The sequence below is a fragment of the Heteronotia binoei genome, chromosome 1 (genome assembly GCF_032191835.1).
Source record: "Heteronotia binoei isolate CCM8104 ecotype False Entrance Well chromosome 1, APGP_CSIRO_Hbin_v1, whole genome shotgun sequence".
NCBI lineage: Eukaryota > Metazoa > Chordata > Lepidosauria > Squamata > Gekkonidae > Heteronotia > Heteronotia binoei.
Genome location: NC_083223.1, coordinates 269,332,491 through 269,350,229, shown reverse-complemented (window position 1 = coordinate 269,350,229; position 17,739 = coordinate 269,332,491). Strand labels below are relative to the sequence as shown.

The following is a 17,739-nucleotide window of genomic DNA, read 5'->3' as shown; positions in this document are numbered from 1 at the left end:
GATGATGTCAGCGGGCTCCAAAGGGCGATGTCGAAGGACTCCAAAGGGCAATGTCAAAGGGCTCCTAAGGGCAATGTCAAAGGGCTCCAAAGGACGATGTCAAAGGGCTCCAAAGGGCGATGTCAAAGGGCTCCAAAGGGCAGTGTTAAAGGGCTCCAAAGGGCAGTGTTAAAGGGCTCCAAAGGGCAGTGTTAAAGGGCTCCAAAGGGCAATGTCAAAGGGCTCCAAAGGGCAATGTCAAAGGGCTCCAAAGGGCAGTGTTAAAGGGCTCCAAAGGGCAATGTCAAAGGGCTCCAAAGGGCAGTGTTAAAGGGCTCCAAAGGGCAGTGTTAAAGGGCTCCAAAGGGCAATATCAAAGGGCTCCAAAGGGCAGTGTTAAAGGGCTCCAAAGGGCAGTGTTAAAGGCTCCAAAGGGCAATGTCAAAGGGCTCCAAAGGGCAATGTCAAAGGGCTCCAAAGGGCAGTGTTAAAGGGCTCCAAAGGGCAGTGTTAAAGGGCTCCAAAGGGCAATATCAAGGGCTCCAAAGGGCAATGTCAAAGGGCTCCAAAGGGCAATATCAAAGGGCTCCAAAGGGCAGTGTTAAAGGGCTCCAAAGGGCAATGTCAAAGGGCTCCAAAGGGCAATGTCAAAGGGCTCCAAAGGGCAGTGTTAAAGGGCTCCAAAGGGCAATGTCAAAGGGCTCCAAAGGGCAGTGTTAAAGGGCTCCTAAGGGTGATGTCAAAGGGGCTCCTAAAGGTGATGTCAAAGGGCTCCAAAGGGTAGTGTCAAAGGGCTCCAAAGGGCAGTCAAAGGGCGATGGTGATGTCAAAGGGCTCCAAAGGGCAATGTCAAAGGGTGATGGTGATGTCAAAGTATCAAACCTGTTGATGATTAGAATATCTTTTGTGGTTTTAACAAAACCCATACTTGACCTATTATTCACGGTCAGTGTCAAAGGGCGATGGTGATGGGGAAAGGAGGGGGGAAGGAGATGTCAAAATAAAGCAACCTTAACTTCAAATGCATTCTCCAAGCTTCCAGCTGGCTTGGCTTGGAGAAGGGGTTTAAGAGACAGATGCCTTCTCCAAGCCGGCCAATGGGGCAGTGGGAGTTTCAAGCACACACAACATGTGTGAATTAGCCGCATGTGGCTCCCAAGCCACAGTTTGGCCACCCGTGGCCTAGGCCCTTAGCACGCACCCCTCTCCCGGTCCCTGTGTCTCCATTCATGCTCTGTTCACCTTTTGAATGTCTCCTCCACAGGGAGAGCAGCAGCAACCTCTTGGACACGCTGCTGTCGCGCATGGAGCAGTATGCCAACAACCTGGAGGAGCTGGTGGAAGAGCGCACGCAGGCGTACCTGGAGGAGAAGCGCAAGGCCGAGGCCCTACTGTACCAGATACTGCCCCAGTGAGTCTGCTCCCCACTGCAGCAATTACCCCAGTTTCCAATCCTCTCCTGATCTGAATTCAGGATGTCAGTTTTGTCCTTTAAGGCCCTCGCAGGGCATCTGAAGGATCTTCTTCTCCCATAAAAATTCCTGCCCAGGAAATGATCCCAGGGAAAGGCCCTCCCGATTGTTCCATCCATCTAAGATGCTCACATGGTGGGCACACAAGAAGGGCCCTTTTCAGTGGCAGCCCCCACCATTATGGAACAACTTCCCATGAGAAATGCATCTGTCCCTCTCGTTTTTTTTATATTTGGGAGGCAGTTAAAGACAGTTTTATTTCAGACTGCATTTGACTTAATATAGTTTTTATTTATTGGCAGTTAGAGTTGCCCAGACCACCCTCCACCACCACGACCCCTAGTAGTGGTGGAGAGTTGGAAGGGACTTTTAGTAGCTTGAAAATATAATAGAAGTTCCAATATATTAAAAGGTCAAGGTAGTCCCCTGTGCAAGCACCAGTCGTTTCTGACTCTGGGGCGACATTGCTTTCACAATGTTTTCAGGGCAGACTTTTGACGGGGTGGTTTGCCACTGCCTTCCCCAGTCATCTACACTTTCCCCCCAGCAAACTAGGCACTCATTTGACCGACCTCGAAAGGATGGAAGGCTGAGTCAACCTGGAGCCGGCTACCTGAACCAGCTTCCGCTGGGATCGAACTCAGGTCGTGAGCAGAGGGCTCCGACTGCAGTACTGCAGCTTTCCCATTCTGCGCCACGGGGCTCTTCCAATATTATTGCTGTCATGCAACTAAAATTGACATTGTATTTAGGGTTGCCAGCCTCCAGGTGGGGCCTGGGGATCTCCCGCTTTTACGACTGATCTCCAGCTGGCAGAGACCAGCTCCCCTGGAGAAAATGCATTCCCTATTTACATTTAAAAGCTGCTGCATACAATATCTGTACACTGTAATTACTACAATATCTGTACACTGTACAATATCTGTACACTGTAATTACTAATATATAATTGTAATATAATTCTATAATTAGTAATGTAATCGTTAATATAATTACTGGTATACCACATTTATTTCACAGAAGTTTTAATGTTAAAAATATTAATTGCCCTTTTAGTAGCTTGAAAATATAATAGAAGTTCCAGTATTATTCAAAGGTCAAGGTAGTCCCCTGTGCAAGCACCAGTCGTTTTCCTACTCTGGGGTGACATTGCTTTCACAACCTTACAGCCTTTTTTCCACTGATGTATTTTTGAAAAAATGTATTTCTTATGAAAAATAAATGATAGCCTTATAGTTGTGGGTGGGCCCCCAATATTTTTAGACCCAGTCCGCCACTGTCCAGGGATTGTTATGCAGCTGCACCTACTATTCAATGGACAAGATAGGTGGAGAGGAGGAGGGGGAACCCTCAAAAGGGTTCAGTAGCTGCTCTTCTGTGAGCTCCTGCTGAATCTGAGGCCTGCTGCCGGCCAAACTGTGACAACCTGACCTTCCAAACAGCTCGGTGGCAGAGCAGCTGAAACGTGGCGAGACGGTGCAGGCCGAGGCCTTTGACAGCGTCACCATCTACTTCAGCGACATCGTGGGTTTCACGGCGCTGTCGGCAGAAAGCACGCCAATGCAGGTAATGGCGGGGCAGGGGAGGACGCTGCTGAGGTTGTTACTACAGCAGGGGGGGTGATAGGCCACCGGTTCCCAGCACTCTGCCAGGGGTAGTACTAGATGAACCCTGGATAACATAAGAACATCAGAGAAGCCATGTTGGATCAGGCCCAATGGCCCATCCAGTCCAACATTCTGTGTCACACAGTGGCCAAAAAAGACCAGGTGCCACCAGGAGGGCCATCAGTGGGGCCAGGACACTAGACACTGAAAACAATACAAATTTAAATTACTAGACGAGGCAAGCAATGATATGTAAAAATTTCAAGTGCTGTCAGTTCTCATGCAAATTACTACACCTTGTGGTGGCTTTTGGAGGAGTCTTTTAAAACGGAGGAAAACTTCTACCATACAAGCTTGAAACGCCTGTAGAGAAAAGACCAGATCAAAACTAGTGTGGAGAAAAATGTTGCAGCAGCAGCAGCTCCAAAACTCATCTCACCAAAACAAATGTAGATGCTTCGGACAGCAACGATGCAGAACAGTTGTGAGAACGTTAGGTAATGTAAAAGGTGAGTTTCCAGTGCACTGACAGTTTGTGACTCTCTATCGCTGCATTGGTGAGTTTCCAATGCGGAGAAAGAGAGCAACAAACTGTCAGTGTAAAAACACCCTCAGTCAATGGGGACTCAGTCCTTACGGATCTCCAAAGTTGATGGAGACAGAATGAATTGGGTAACCGAGGGCTAGCAAAGCCAGGGCATGCAAGGTAACCTAGGTTACCCGCCGCGGCTTTTCAGGTAACCGGGACAACAGCCGACAAAGGTAACTTGGGTACTGGAGCAAGTCTCCGGGGCAACGCAGATGGGGAGGCCCGGCAGCCAGGGAAATGAGGAATGTGTTGTGAGAGTAGGGACAGCAAATGGGGATTGTTTGGGTAATTTGGCCAAAAGCAAAAGGATCACAGCGGGTAAGAAGAAGAAGAAGAAGATATGGATTTATATCCCGCCCTCCACTCCGAAGAGTCTCAGAGCGGCTCACAATCTCCTTTATCTTCCTCCCCCACAACAGACACCCTGTGAGGTGGGTGGGGCTGGAGAGGGCTCTCACAGCAGCTGCCCTTTCAAGGACAACCTCTGCCAGAGCTATGGCTGACCCCAAGGCCATTTCAGCAGGTGCAAGTGGAAGAGTGGGGAATCAAACCCGGTTCTCCCAGATAAGAGTCCGCACACTTAACCACTACACCAAACTGGTAATGGAGAAAGGTAATGGAGAAAGACAACTACAGTCGCTTTCACATAGGTCCAATTCAAAAAATATCTGGGGACTTTGGGGGTGGAGCCAGGAGCAAGGTGTGGCAAGCACAATACCTACCTCGCAGGGTTGTGAGGATAAAATGAGGGGGAAGAAGAACTGCAGATTTATACCCTGCCCTTCTCTCTGAATCAGTGACTCAGAGCGGCTTATCCATAAGACGATAATTAGACATCCGTTGCTGCTCCTTTGAAAGGGCAGTGTTTGCAGATTGTAGAGAAACACTGAAGAATTTGGTTTTTTATGAATCGAAAGAGAGTGAGGGGGGGGAGAGAGAGAGAGAAAGAAAAAGAGAGAAAGAGAGAGGGAGAAAAAGAGAGAGAGAGAAGAAAGAAAGAAAGAAAAAGAAAGAAAGAAAGAAAGAAAGAAGAAAGAAAGAAAGAGACTTCTCGCTAGATAAATAGGATAACATTCCAGAGGAATTGGATTTCATCCTCACAACAACACTGTGAAGTAGATTAGGCTGACAGAGGGAGAGTAGTCCAATACCACACTGAGGGTGTGGGTGATTTGAACCCAGATCTCTCTGTTCAGAGTCCACCGTTACCCGCTAAACTGCGCCATGTTTTGTAACACAGAGATGAACTCACTTAGCAGAATAAATTACGCCAATGAAATGAGGGGGGAGGGAATTCAGAAGCAGCTGTGCAAAACAAGAGTTGATGCCATTCATTCAGGTTGCAGAATCCAGCCTTTCTTGTTGCGGAATCTGAGATGCAGAATTCCTCCCTCCCCTGCGAATAAACACGATTCTTCCTTTTTTCTCTCCAGGTGGTGACACTGCTTAATGACCTGTATACCTGTTTTGATGCCATCATTGATAACTTTGATGTCTACAAGGTAAGGGTTCTGATACTGGCCAGCTTGGGGGGAGATGTCAGTAGAGACCAGCAGCTGACCCCCTCCCCCCTCCGTGTGGGCAGGATTTGCAGGTGGCACTTAACATGAGTCAACAGTGTGATGTGGCGGCTAAAAAGGCAAGTGCAATTTTGGGACTGTGTTAATAGAAGTATAGTGTCCAGATCATGTGAAGTGATGGTATCGCTTTACTCTGCTCTGGTTAGACTTCACCTGCAGTATTATGTTCAGGGGTTGTTTTGCAGAGAAATAGGGGGGGGAGCTCATAAGCATAACTCATAAGTATATGTCGCCCTCCCAGCCAAAAGCAACCTGATGCAAGAAAGGAGAGCCCCGGGCGAGCGAGGCCTGCTTGGGCTGGCTAGAGATCCAGCCAGTCCAAGCAGGCTTTGCTCACCAGGGGCTCTCCTTGGCTGCCCCGCCAGTCAAAGGCCAGCAAGCCACCCGCCACCCAAAATCAAATAAGAAGTGGAGAAAGGGTGGGGGTGGGCTTCTCCAGGGGTTAATGAGGGCTGCTGGGGGTGTGGCAAAGCCCCTGGTGGCTGGCTGGCTGCTCGCTCTCCTAATCCAGGAATTGTTATGCAGCTGCACCTCCTATTCAATGGACAAGGTAGGTGGGGAGGAAGAGGAACAACCCTCAGAAAGGTTCAGGAGCTGTGCTCCTGTGAGCTCCTGCTGAATCTGAAGCCTGATTGTGTTCAGTTTGGCGTATCACATTTTAAGAAGGATACAGACAAGCTGGAACGGGTCCAAAGGAGGACGACGAAGATGGTGAGGGGTCTGGAGACCAGGTCCTATGAAGAAAGGTTGAAGGAGCTGGGCACGTTTTAGCCTAGAGAGGAGGCGGCTGAGAGGTGATACGATCACCATCTTCAAGTACTTGAAGGGCTGTCCTATAGAGGATGGGGTGGAATTGTTTTTTGTGGCCCCTGAAGGCAGGGCCAGAACCAATGGATTGAACTTTAATCAAAAGAGTTTCCGGCTCAACCTTAGGAAGAACTTCCTGACCGTTAGAGCAGTTCCTCAGCGGAACAGGCTTCCTCGGAGGTGGTGGGCTCTCCTTCCTTGGAGGTTTTCAACAGAGGCTAGACGGCCACCTGACAGCAATGAAGATCCTGTGAATTTGGTGGGAGGGGTTTGTGAGTTTCCTGCATTGTGCAGGGGGCTGGACTAGATGACCCTGGAGGGTCCCTTCCAACCCTATGATTCTATATCCCTCCTGTGTGCTTCTCCACCTCTTGCTCTTCCCAGGTGGAGACCATCGGAGATGCCTACATGGTGGTTTCAGGCCTGCCGGTGCGCAACGGCAGACTGCACGCCCCGAGAAGTGTCACGCATGTCACTGGCGCTCCTCGAAGCCGTCCGCAATTTCAAAATCCGCCACCGGCCCGAACAACAACTAAAGCTGCGGATTGGGATCCACAGCGGTGAGAGGCTAGGGAGGCCATCTGAGGAGAGGGTTGTCAACTCTGGGGTGGAGGCCGGGGAGGGAGGGCACGTTAGGGAAGGCGAAGGACCTTCCTGGGATAATTATTATTATTTATTATATTTGATGAATCGCCCTATCTTGGCCAGCGCCAGGCTCAGGGCGATGTACAACAGTAAAATCAGTTACTGTCATGAGCCCTGACGAGGAGGAGCTGGAAGGGTTAACAGACCTGGAAGAGTTGCCAGCCAGTTCCTCAGCTGAACAAACAGCAGCTGGCCCATCGATCACTCTCCAGGCACCAGTGTCAGCTGTTGACAATCAATCTCCTCCAAGCTCTCTTCCTCCCATCAAAAGAGTTCAAAGCAGGCTCCGGAAAGAACTTTCAGAGCAAAGACATGAGGCACACCGATGCTTCCGATCTCTCAGCCCTGAGTTCTAGCAGACTCACTGCCACCCAGGGAGCAGGCTGATTGAGACTCCCATATAGCTTCCCTTGTGGAAGCGACAAGTCTGTTCTCTGGCTTGCATCCACTAAAAATTACAAACCCTGATGGCATCTTTAAAGTGCTCTTATTCAGTTATTGGATCACATCAGGGGTGAGGGGATCCGCCAAGAAGGGGTGGAGAGTTAAAGGTGCCAGGATGGCAACCATCGCTGTCCCTTATGCAAAGGCTTGGTGGAACATATCTGCCTAAGAAGAAGACTGCAGACGTATACCCCGTCCTTCTCCCTGAATCAGAGACTCAGAACAGCTCACAATCTCCTGTATCTTCCCCTTCCACAACAGACACCCCTGTGAGGTGGGTGGGGCTGAGAGGGCTCTCACAGCAGCTACCCTTTCAAGGACAGAGTCTCAGAGCAACCTACAATCTCCTGTATCTTCCCTCCCACAACAGGCACCCTGTGAGGTGGGTGGGGCTAGAGAGGGCTCTCACAGCAGCAGCCCTTTCAAGGAGAACTCCTGCCAGAGCTATGGCTAACCCAAGGTCATTTCAGCCAGCTGCAAGTGCAGGAGCGGGGAATCAAACTTGGTTCCCTTTGAAGTGTACATCAATACTCTTTAGAGAAGGCAACTTCCTTCCATTTCCTTCCTCCTCCCCCTCTCTCTTCCAGGCGCACAAGATGGAGAAGCAGAATGTATCTCAGCATTTTATTTCACTTCTAGTTAAATAGCATTCACTTATAGTTAAATTGCAAGAGGGGGTGGGTGGCAGTGACTCTGCTAGAACTCAGGGCTGAGAGATCGGAAGCATCGGCGTGCCTCATGTCTTTGCTCTGAAAGTTCTTTCCGGAGCCTGCTTTGAACTCTTGAGATGGGAGGAGGAGCGCTCGGAGGAGACTGATTGTCAACAGCTGACACTGGTGCCTGGAGAGTGATTGATGGGCCAGCTGCTGTTTGTTCAGCTGAGGAACTGGCTGGCAACTCTTCCAGGTCCGTTAACCCTTCCAGCTCCTCCTCGTCAGGGCTCATGACTTCAAAGGCACACTTAACCACTACACCAAACTGGCTCCCAGTTCTCCCAGACAAGAGTCCACACACTTAACCACTACACCAAACTGTAAAAGATCCCGCAGGGCCCTGATGCCTTCTGGCAGAGCATTCCACCAAGTCGGGGCCAGGACTGAGAAAGCCCTGCCCTTGTTGGGGACATCCAGACCTCTTTCGGGCCAGCGATCACCAGCAGATTTCGACTACTGGAGCGCAACGCCTGCAAAGCAGCCGTTTTCTCTGGGGGAACTGATCTCCGTTGCCTGGAGATGAGCTGTAATTCTGAGAGATCTCCAGGCCCCACCTGGAGGTTGGCCACCCTAGGAAAGGAATACCTCTTTGCCGGGCTCATTTTGTAGCAGGAGCTCTTCAACATATTAGGCCACCCAGTTTGGTGTAGTGGTGAGAGCCAGTTTGGTGTAGTGGTTAAGTGTGCGGACTCTTATCTGGGAGAACCAGGTTTGATTCCCCACTCCTCCACTTGCACCTGCTGACCGTTAGAGCGGTTCCCCAGTGGAACAGGCTTCCTCGGGAGGTGGTGGGCTCTCCTTCCTTGGAGGTTTTTCAACAGAGGCTGGATGGCCATCTGACAGCAATGAAGATCCTGTGAATTTGGTGGGAGGTGTTTGTGAGTTTCCTGCATTGTGCAGGGGGCTGGACTAGATGACCCTGGAGGGTCCCTTCAACCCTATGATTCTATATCCCTCCTGTGTGCTTCTCCACCTCTTGGGTCAGCCACAGCTCTGGCAGAGGTTGTCCTTGAAAGGGCAGCTGCTGTGAGAGCCCTCTCCAGCCCCACCCACCTCACAGGGTGTCTGTTGTGGGGGAGGAAGGTAAAGGAGATTGTGAGCCGCTCTGAGACTCTTCGGAGTGGAGGGTGGGATATAAATCCAATTTCTTCTTCTTCTTCACCCACCCCTGATGTTATCCAGATGTACTGTAAGCAATTTCAAAAGCAAAGAGAACCGGATCCTGGTAACAGGGAGCGTAGAGGAAGAGGGTGAGAACTGCTTCTTGACTTGTCTTTCTTCCCCTATTACATTCTCCCCTCCAGGTCCGGTCTGCGCAGGTGTTGTGGCCTAAAGATGCCTCGCTACTGCCTCTTCGGGGACACGGTAAACACAGCCTCCCGAATGGAATCCAACGGAGAAGGTGAGCGGCAGCATTTGCAGGAACGGGGGGTGATGAGACCCCATCTGTGGCGGTCAGCATTAATTAGGCTAGGGTTGCCAATCCCCAGGTAAGTGGGAATTAAAAAAAAACCACTAAAAGACACCATTAATTTTAAGCAACAAGACAGTGTAATGTAGAGGTCAGTGGTGTACTGGCAAAGCTTGCACATAGAACTTCAAACAGAAAGCATGTAGCAAATAACATAAACAGAAGACAATTCAAAAGCAGTCTTTCCAATAACAAAGGAGCGACAACAGTCCAGTATTTAGTTCATGGAACTAAAAGAAGCCCTTCCAAAGACGTCTGTTCTAGGTATCAAGAACCTGGAAATCTAGATATCAGGAACCTGGAAATCTTACAGACATGTTCTGAACCTTGTTGGTCTCCTGCGAATGTATTGTAAAGATTGGATTCCAGTGATAAATCAGCCTCCAAACTGAAGAAAGACGGATGAAACGTCTTGATATCTAGAACAGACGTCTTTGGAAGAGCTTCTTTAGTTCCATGAACTAAATACTGGACTGTTAGCACTCCTTGGTGATTGGAAAGACTGCTTTTGAATTGTCTTCTACGGGTTTTTTGCTACAAGCTCTCTCTTTGATGTTCTTTGTGCAAGTTTTGTCAGTACACCACTGACCTCTACATTACACTGCCTTGTTGTTTAAAATTTATGGCGTCTCTTAGCAGTTTTTTTATTTACACAACTACCGTATATGCTAAGATCCTATAGTTTCGCTAATCTCCAGGTGAGGGCAGGGGATCCCCCGGTTTGAGGCCCTCCCCCTGCTTCAGGGTTATTAGAAAGCAGGGGGGGGGGAATGTCTTCTAGGTACTCCATTATTCTCTGTGGAGACTGATTCCCATAGGAGATAATGGAGAATGGATCCATGGGTATCTGGGGCTCAGAGAAGGGGGCTGTTATTTGGCTAGGGGCACCATATTTGCAGCATAGTGTCCAATGCCTCTCCTCAAAATACCCCCCAAGTTTCAAAAGGATTGGACTGGGGGGTTAAATTCTATGAGCCCCCAATAGAAGATGCCCCTATCCTTCATTATTTCCAATGGAGGAAGGCATTTAAAAGGTGTGCAGTCCCTTTAAATTATGGCCAGAACTCCCTTTGGAGTTCAACCGTGCTTGTCACAACCTTGGTCCTGGCTTCACCTCCAGTGTCTCCTGGCTCCACCCCCAAAGTCCCCAGGTATTTCTTGAATTGGACTTGGCAACCCTAAATTTGGCAGTTTGGGCTTTGCAGGCCTTACGTTCAGAAAGATTCCAGGGGCACAGAATAGCCTGCGAGGAGAGGGAGGCTCCTGACAGGCTTACGTGAAAGACCAAGAGATGGGTGAAACTGACAGGGTCCATCACCAACCGTACAGATATGCTAATTGTTCCTCTGGACATTCCAGCCCTGAAGATCCATCTCTCGGGGGCCACCAAATCCATCCTGGAGGAGTTTGGCTGCTTTGAACTGGAGGCCCGCGGCGATGTGGAGATGAAGGTGCGTGGGAGTTGGGGCCGCCTCGTTCCTTGCTCGCACACCCCGACGTCTCGACTTCTTCCAATTAGTAATATGTCCTCCTTGACAGGTCTATGGCTATCGTCAATAACAACAACTCTCCATTTCATCAGGATTAGTATTTATTGTAAGACAGGATAGTACCACTGGCAAGGCAGTGGCAAAATTAAGGCGGGATGCAGGTGAGCGAATATGTATGGAAGCAGTTAGCCGTTACATGCATGCCTGACTTTCTGGCGCGAGAGAAGGTTAAAACACCGAATTGTTCCAAGGCAGACGTTCTCACATCACAGTATTCGTTAGCGAAACACTCCCAACAGATTGTGCTGTCCTTGAAGGATAGACAGTGTTAGAGGGCCTAAATACTTTTGTTTTCCCAGTAGCATAGCAGGTGTTTCAGCACAGAACAGCAAGAGGGTAAAACATTAACATGGCAAAGGATCTTGACACTCCTCTTTAAGCTTCCTTTTGTCTTTCCCTGCCTCCCCCTTCTCAGCTACCTCTCCTTGCCTCCGTTGCTCTCTCTAGCCCAGTCATTTTGGGCAGGAGCTCTGAAACCTCTAAATTTCATTTTGCTCTTTCTTTTTTTACCCTACACCCAAATTAATTGCTTCTGGTTTGATTGTTCGAACCCAGGTCTCAGATTCAGTGGGAGCTCACAGGAGCATAGCTCCTGAACCTTTCTGAGCGTTCCTCCTCCACCACCTGAGAGTTCAACCTCCTTGTCCATTGAATAGTATGTGCAGCTGCATGGTAATCCCTGGATGAGCTCCACCACCTATTTTTCTACAAAACAACCCCTGTTTAGAACCGCCTGCGATAATTTCAATGAACTCTTAAGATTTGACAAACTTTCTAAGATTTCCTCTCACCAAAAAATGGGAAAATAACAGACACCCTGTGAGGTAGGTGGGGTTGAGAGAGCTCATGCAGCAGCTGCCCTTTCTAGGACAACTCTGCGAGAGCTATGACTGACCCAAGGCCATTCCTGCAGCTGCAAGTAGAGGAGTGGAGAATCAAACCTGGTTGTCCCAGATAAGAGTCTGCGCATTTAACCACTACACCAAACCGGCTCTCCTGCAAAACCCTGTGATAGTTTGGTATATTTCCTACCCAGCCGGGCATGGAGCTCTCAAGGAAAAACATCCAGGAGGATATATGGGCTGTTTATCACATTACATATACTAATCCATCTCCCACTATATTTTAATGTACGCTTTTTTCTCTAATGGCAAACTAGAATGTATTTCTCTTTTAGAACAGTGTATCAGAATATTTTGGTTTTTTGTATTGACATACTCAAATAGAAGAAGATTTTGAAGATATTGGATTTATATCCCGCCCTCCACTCCAAAGAGTCTCAGAGCGGCTCACAATCTCCTTTACCTTCCTCCCCCACAACAGACACCCTGTGAGGTGGGTGGGGCTGGAGAGGGCTCTCACAAGCAGCTGCCCTTTCAAGGACAACCTCTGCCAGAGCTATGGCTGACCCAAGGCCATTCCAGCAGGTGCAAGTGGAGGAGTGGGGAATCAAACCCGGTTCTCCCAGATAAGAGTCCGCACACTTAACCACTACACCAAACCAGCTCAATAGGGATATTGGCTGTTTATCTCATTACATATACTAACCCATCTCCCACTATATTTTAATGTATTCTTTTTTCCTAATGGCAAACTATAATGATGTATAAAAACCTCTTGAGATACTAATGCCCTCCATTTAAAGCCACAACTAACGAAGCCAGAATGACACCCAGATTTATGGCACTTCACACCTATGACATCAATCTGTTTTTTTATCACCCTCCACTGTTGTTCCAGCCCAGTTAGCAACACTAACAAACAAACACAGACCCCAATTTGTGATTCTTTTAATCGGCTAAAAACACTCCCATGACTCTCCATGCCAACTCACTGCCCACATTCTCTCTATTTAAAGATGACTTGCCATTCCAGTTTTGTCTGATGAGGTCTGCTTAGAGCATACGAAAGCGTACGTTCTGAATAAAACCCAGTAGGCAGCCGTATTGGTCTGAAGCAATAGAACAAAGCGGTAGACAAGTGCACCTTTAAGGCCAACGAAGTTTTATTCGGAATGTAAGCTTTCGGATGCTCTTAAAGCAGACTTCATCAGACAAATGGGAATGGCAAGCAGCAATCCTTAATACAAGTGGGCCGTGTAGAATCATGGGGATGTTTTTAGCAGATTAAAAGAATCGCAAATAGGGATCTGTGTTTGTTACTGTTAGGACACTAACAAACTTTGTCCTAACACTGACAAACACAGATCCCTATTTGCGATTCTTTTAATCTGCTAAAAACATCCCCATGATTCTACACGGCCCGCTTACATTAAGAATTGCTGCTTCCCGTTCCCATTTTGTCTGATGAAGTCTGCTTTAAGAGCATACGAAAGCTTACATTCTGAATAAAACTTAGTTACCATGCCATACCAAACCTTTCGTGGTCTTAATTAGTTGGTCTTAAAGGTGCACGTCTACTGCTTTATTCTGAATAAGACTTAGTTGGTCTTAAAGGTGCACAATCTTTACTGCTTTATTCCGAATAAGACTTAGTTGGTCTTTAAGGTGCACTTGTCTACTGCTTTATTCCGAATAAGACTTAGTTGGTCTTTAAGGTGCACTTGTCTACTGCTTTATCCAGGAGGCGAGAGAGGGAAGGGTATTGGCCAGGGAGAATTAGCCTGCACCGGAAATAGCAGACGCCCCTCCCTCTTCCTTGCTGCTCCTTCCCTACAATCCGCTTGTTGCTCCAGATGTCTCCCTGGAGACTACGGTTTTGAGGACGGCACATCCAGTTCCATCCTCCCCTTTGTCTGCCTGTGGCCGGGGCTCCAGCTCTGGGGTTGCGACCGCCGGCTGCAGCCTTTGCGAGCTCTCAGCAGAACCTTTGCGAGCTCTCAGCAGAACTGTGGGCAGAGGAGCGTGAGGGGGAAGGGAAGAAGCAAGCAGGATTAAGCCAATTAATTTTAAAGCAAGCCTTTTAATTTGTGCTTTTTAATAGGCGGAAAGGGAAGCAGCAGCGGCAATTCACTCCCGGCTTTTTAACCGGCGGCGTAAAAGCTGCCTTGGTTGGCATTTGGTTCCTTCCAGCCCTGTCGAAATTGTGTCGGTATTGTCAGGGCCTTCTTTTTTTTTTTTTTAGCAGGTACTCCTTTGTATCTTAGGCCACACACTTCTGATGTAGCCAATCCTTCAAGAGTTTACAGGGCTCTTCTTACGGGGCCTACTGTAAGCTCCAGGAGGATTGGCTACATCAGGGGAGGCATGGCCTAATATGCAAAGTAGCTCCTTTTAGAATTCCACCCCTGGGCCACACACCCCTGAGGTAGCCAATCCTCTAAGAGCTTACAGGGCTCTTAGTGCAGGGCCTACTGTAAGCTCCAGGAAAATTGACTGTATCAGGGCTGTGTGGCCTAAGAGGGCTTTTTGTATCAGGAGCTCCTTTGTATATTAGGCCACACACCTCCCTGATGTATCCAATCCTTCAAGAGCTTACAGGGCTCTTCTTTCAGGGCCTACTGTAAGCTCCAGGAGGATTGGCTACATCGGTGGGGGCATGGCCTAATATGCAAAGGAGCTCCTGCAAGAATTCCACCCCTGGGCCACACACCCCTGATGTAGCCAATCCTCCAAGAGCTTACAGGGCTCATCGTACAGGGCCTACTGTAAGCTCCAGGGGGGTTGGCTACATTGGGGGGGCGTGGCCTAATATGCAAAGCAGCTCCTGCTAGAATTCCAGCCCTGGGCCACACACCCCTGATGTAGCCAATCCTTTAAGAGCTCACAGGGCTCTTAGTACAGGGCCTACTCGCTCCAGGAGGATTGGCTACATCACGGGTGTGTGGCCTAACAGGGCTTTTTTTGAGCAGGAACACAGTCCCAGCTGGCTTCCTGTCAGGGGGTGTGGCCTAATATGCAAATGAGTTCCTGATGGACTTTTTCTGCAAAAATAAAGCCCTGACGAAAGCTGTGGCTGACCCAACGCCATTCCAGCAGGTGCAAGTGGAGGAGTGGGGAATCAAACCTGGCTCTCCCAGATAAGAGTCCACTTACAATCTCCTTTACCTTCCCACCCCCACAACAGACACCTTGTGAGGTAGGTGGGGCTGAGAGAGCTCTGACAGCAGCTGCCCTTTCAAGGACAACCTCTGCGAGAGCTACGGCTGACCCAAGGCCATCCCAGCAGTTGCAAGCGGAGGAGTGGGGGAATCAAACCCGGTTCTCCCAGATAAGAGTCCCGCGCACTTCACCACTACACCAAGCTGGCTCTATGCAGAGGCAGGCAACGGCAAACTACACCCGGAGGTCTCCTTCCTTGACCTGGATGTCGTAGGCTGGCTCGATCTTTTCGGAGCTCAGAAGCTAAGCAGGGTCAGCCCTCGGTAGCGCCTGAATGGGAGACCCCCAAGGGAGTCCAGGGTTGTTACGCAGAGGCAGCCAACGGCAACCTCTTAATGCAGGGGTGTCGAACTCCCGAGGGCCAGATCTGACCTAAAGGAGACCTTGTTGGGCCAGGCTGGGCTGTGTCAGGCCAGGCCACGTGCCTACCTCTTTACGATGAGGTAGCAGAGATATAAGCTTTATAAAGGACACAGACAAACACGACTAAAGATCTTTTATTTGAAAAAACGAAACCTTAAAATAAAACATGCTTAAAACGTTAGCATTTGTTGGTCTTAAAGGTGCTTTCTTTGTGCCTCTCCCACGGGATCCAGGGAACGGGGCCAAGGAAGCTCTGGCGCTTTCCCTCCCTCCCTGGTGGACCAGGAGGAGGAGGAGGAGCCTCAGCCAATGGAGAAAACTGAGGTTTTGCTCTGTAGCTCCTGTGCGATTGAGTACGCCTGGCAAAGGAAGCTGTTACACACAAGGAAGCAAGTTGTTGGGAGCCTGATAGGAGAAGAAGACGACTGCACATTTATACCCCGACGTTCTCCCTGAATCACAGACTCAGAGCGGTTTACAATCTCCTGTATAGCTCTCCCCACAACAAACACCCTGTGAGGAGGGTGGGGCTGAGAGGGCTCTCACAGCAGCTGCCCTTTCAAGGACAGAGTCTCATAGCGGCTTACAACCTCCTTTACCTCCCCCCCCCCACAACAGACACCCTGTGATGTAAGTGGGGCAGAGAACTCTCTCAGAAGCTGCCCTTTCAAAGACAGAGTCTCAGAGTGGCTTACAATCTCCTACATTTCCTCCCCCCACAACAGACACCCTGTGAGGTGGGTGTGGCTGAGAGAGCTCTTACAGCAGCTGCCCTTTCAAGGACAACCTCTGCCAGAGCTATGGCTGACCCAAGGCCATGCTAGCAGGTGCAAGTGGAGGAGTGGGGAATCAAACCCGGTTCTCCCAGATAAAAGTCTGCACACTTAACCACTACACCAAACCGGCTCAATAGGGATATTGGCTGTTTATCTCATTACATATACTAACCCATCTTCCACTGTATTTTAACGTATTCTTTTTTTCTAATGGCAAACTATAATGATGTTATAATAACCTCTTGAGATACTAATGCCCTCCATTTAAAGCCACAACTAACTAAGCCAGAATGACACCCAGATTTATGGCACTTCACACCTATGACATCAGTCTGCTTTTTTATCACCCTCCACTGTTGTTACAGCCCAGTTAGCAACACTAACAAACAAACACAGACCCCAATTTGTGATTCTTTTAATCGGCTAAAAACACTCCCATGACTCTCCATGCCAACTCACTGCCCACATTCTCTCTATTTAAAGATGACTTGCCATTCCAGTTTTGTCTGATGAAGTCTGCTTAGAGCATACGAAAGATAAGAGTCTGTGCACTTAACCACTACACCAAACTGGCTCTCAGGCTTCTGGAGTTCCGGCCCAGCTAGTGGATCACTTTTTTGGCAGGGGTGGGGGAAGAGGGAGTGTGCCCTCCCACAACAGACACCCTGTGAGGTGGGTGGGGCTGGAGAGGGCTCTCACGGCAGCTGCCCTTTCAAGGACAACCCCTGCCAGAGCTATGGCTGACCCAAGGCCATCCCAGCAGCTGCAGGTGGAGGAGTGGGGAATCCAACCCGGTTCTCCCAGATAAGAGCCCCCGCACACTTCACCACTACACCAAACAGGCGTTTGACACCCCTGGCTTAGAGGGAGTATTTTTGGGATCCTTTTTTTGCATGCTTTTGTATTGCAGCCAGGACGTGGCTCTCTCTTAACGATTTGGCCATCCCCTTCTCCCCACAGGGCAAAGGCAAAATGAGGACCTACTGGCTGCTGTCGGAGCGGGTCAGCAGCACCCGGGGTTGACAAAGAGTTGGATACCTTCAGCCCGGAGACCCCATTCTCTTGCTTTCCGGCAAACGTCTGTGACTGCTTCACAGCTGATCCACCAAAGACTATTCAGGGAACCCTCGGCTCTGAGTTAGGCCAGCGACGGGGATTCCGGACTGAGCCCCCAGAACCCTATACTTTTGGCCCCGCCCATCGCCCGGGACTCCCGCACGGGTCGCCAGCAACACACAGCCGGGATCTAACACTGGATCTTCAAGACTCGGCATCATTCAGTCGGGGCCAAGGCGGCGTTCGAGAGCGGCCAAATCCGCACGTCGCTTTCTCGCACTGTCAAGACTTTGTTGTCCGTTCCAAGCGGAAGGCGATTCCTCTCCCCTCGATGTAGTATTTTGTCTCTGTCCCCATGAACTCTGGACCCCCATCCCTCTTTGGGCCGCCGTGACTGGGACCTGGTGCCTAATGTCAGAGCAGAGGTCCATCAGTGGCTCTTAGCCACAGCGTATTGTTGGAACTCTCTGTCTGGGGCAGCGATGCTCTGTATTCTTGGTGCTTGGGGGGGCTTCTCGTGTCTTGGCCCCACTGATAGACCTCCTGATGGCACCTGGTTTTTTGTGTTTTTTTGGCCACTGTGTGACACAAGAGTGTGGGACTCGATGGGCCATTGGCCTGATCCA

At 49.5% G+C, this 17,739-nt stretch overlaps 1 protein-coding gene across 1 annotated transcript in view; it reads left to right on the top strand.

The window, feature by feature from the left end:
* Window positions 1-17,105, top strand: part of NPR1 (natriuretic peptide receptor 1) — a 96,366-nt gene extending 79,261 nt beyond the window's left edge. Inside the window, 9 exon segments of the mRNA XM_060255633.1 lie at window positions 1,244-1,390; window positions 2,894-3,017; window positions 5,081-5,149; window positions 6,419-6,487; window positions 6,489-6,594; window positions 9,141-9,158; window positions 9,161-9,238; window positions 10,667-10,758; window positions 17,018-17,105. Of these exon segments, the coding sequence (XP_060111616.1) occupies window positions 1,244-1,390; window positions 2,894-3,017; window positions 5,081-5,149; window positions 6,419-6,487; window positions 6,489-6,594; window positions 9,141-9,158; window positions 9,161-9,238; window positions 10,667-10,758; window positions 17,018-17,080 (766 nt within the window). The 3' untranslated portion in view covers window positions 17,081-17,105.
* The last annotated feature ends 634 nt before the right edge of the window (window positions 17,106-17,739 follow it).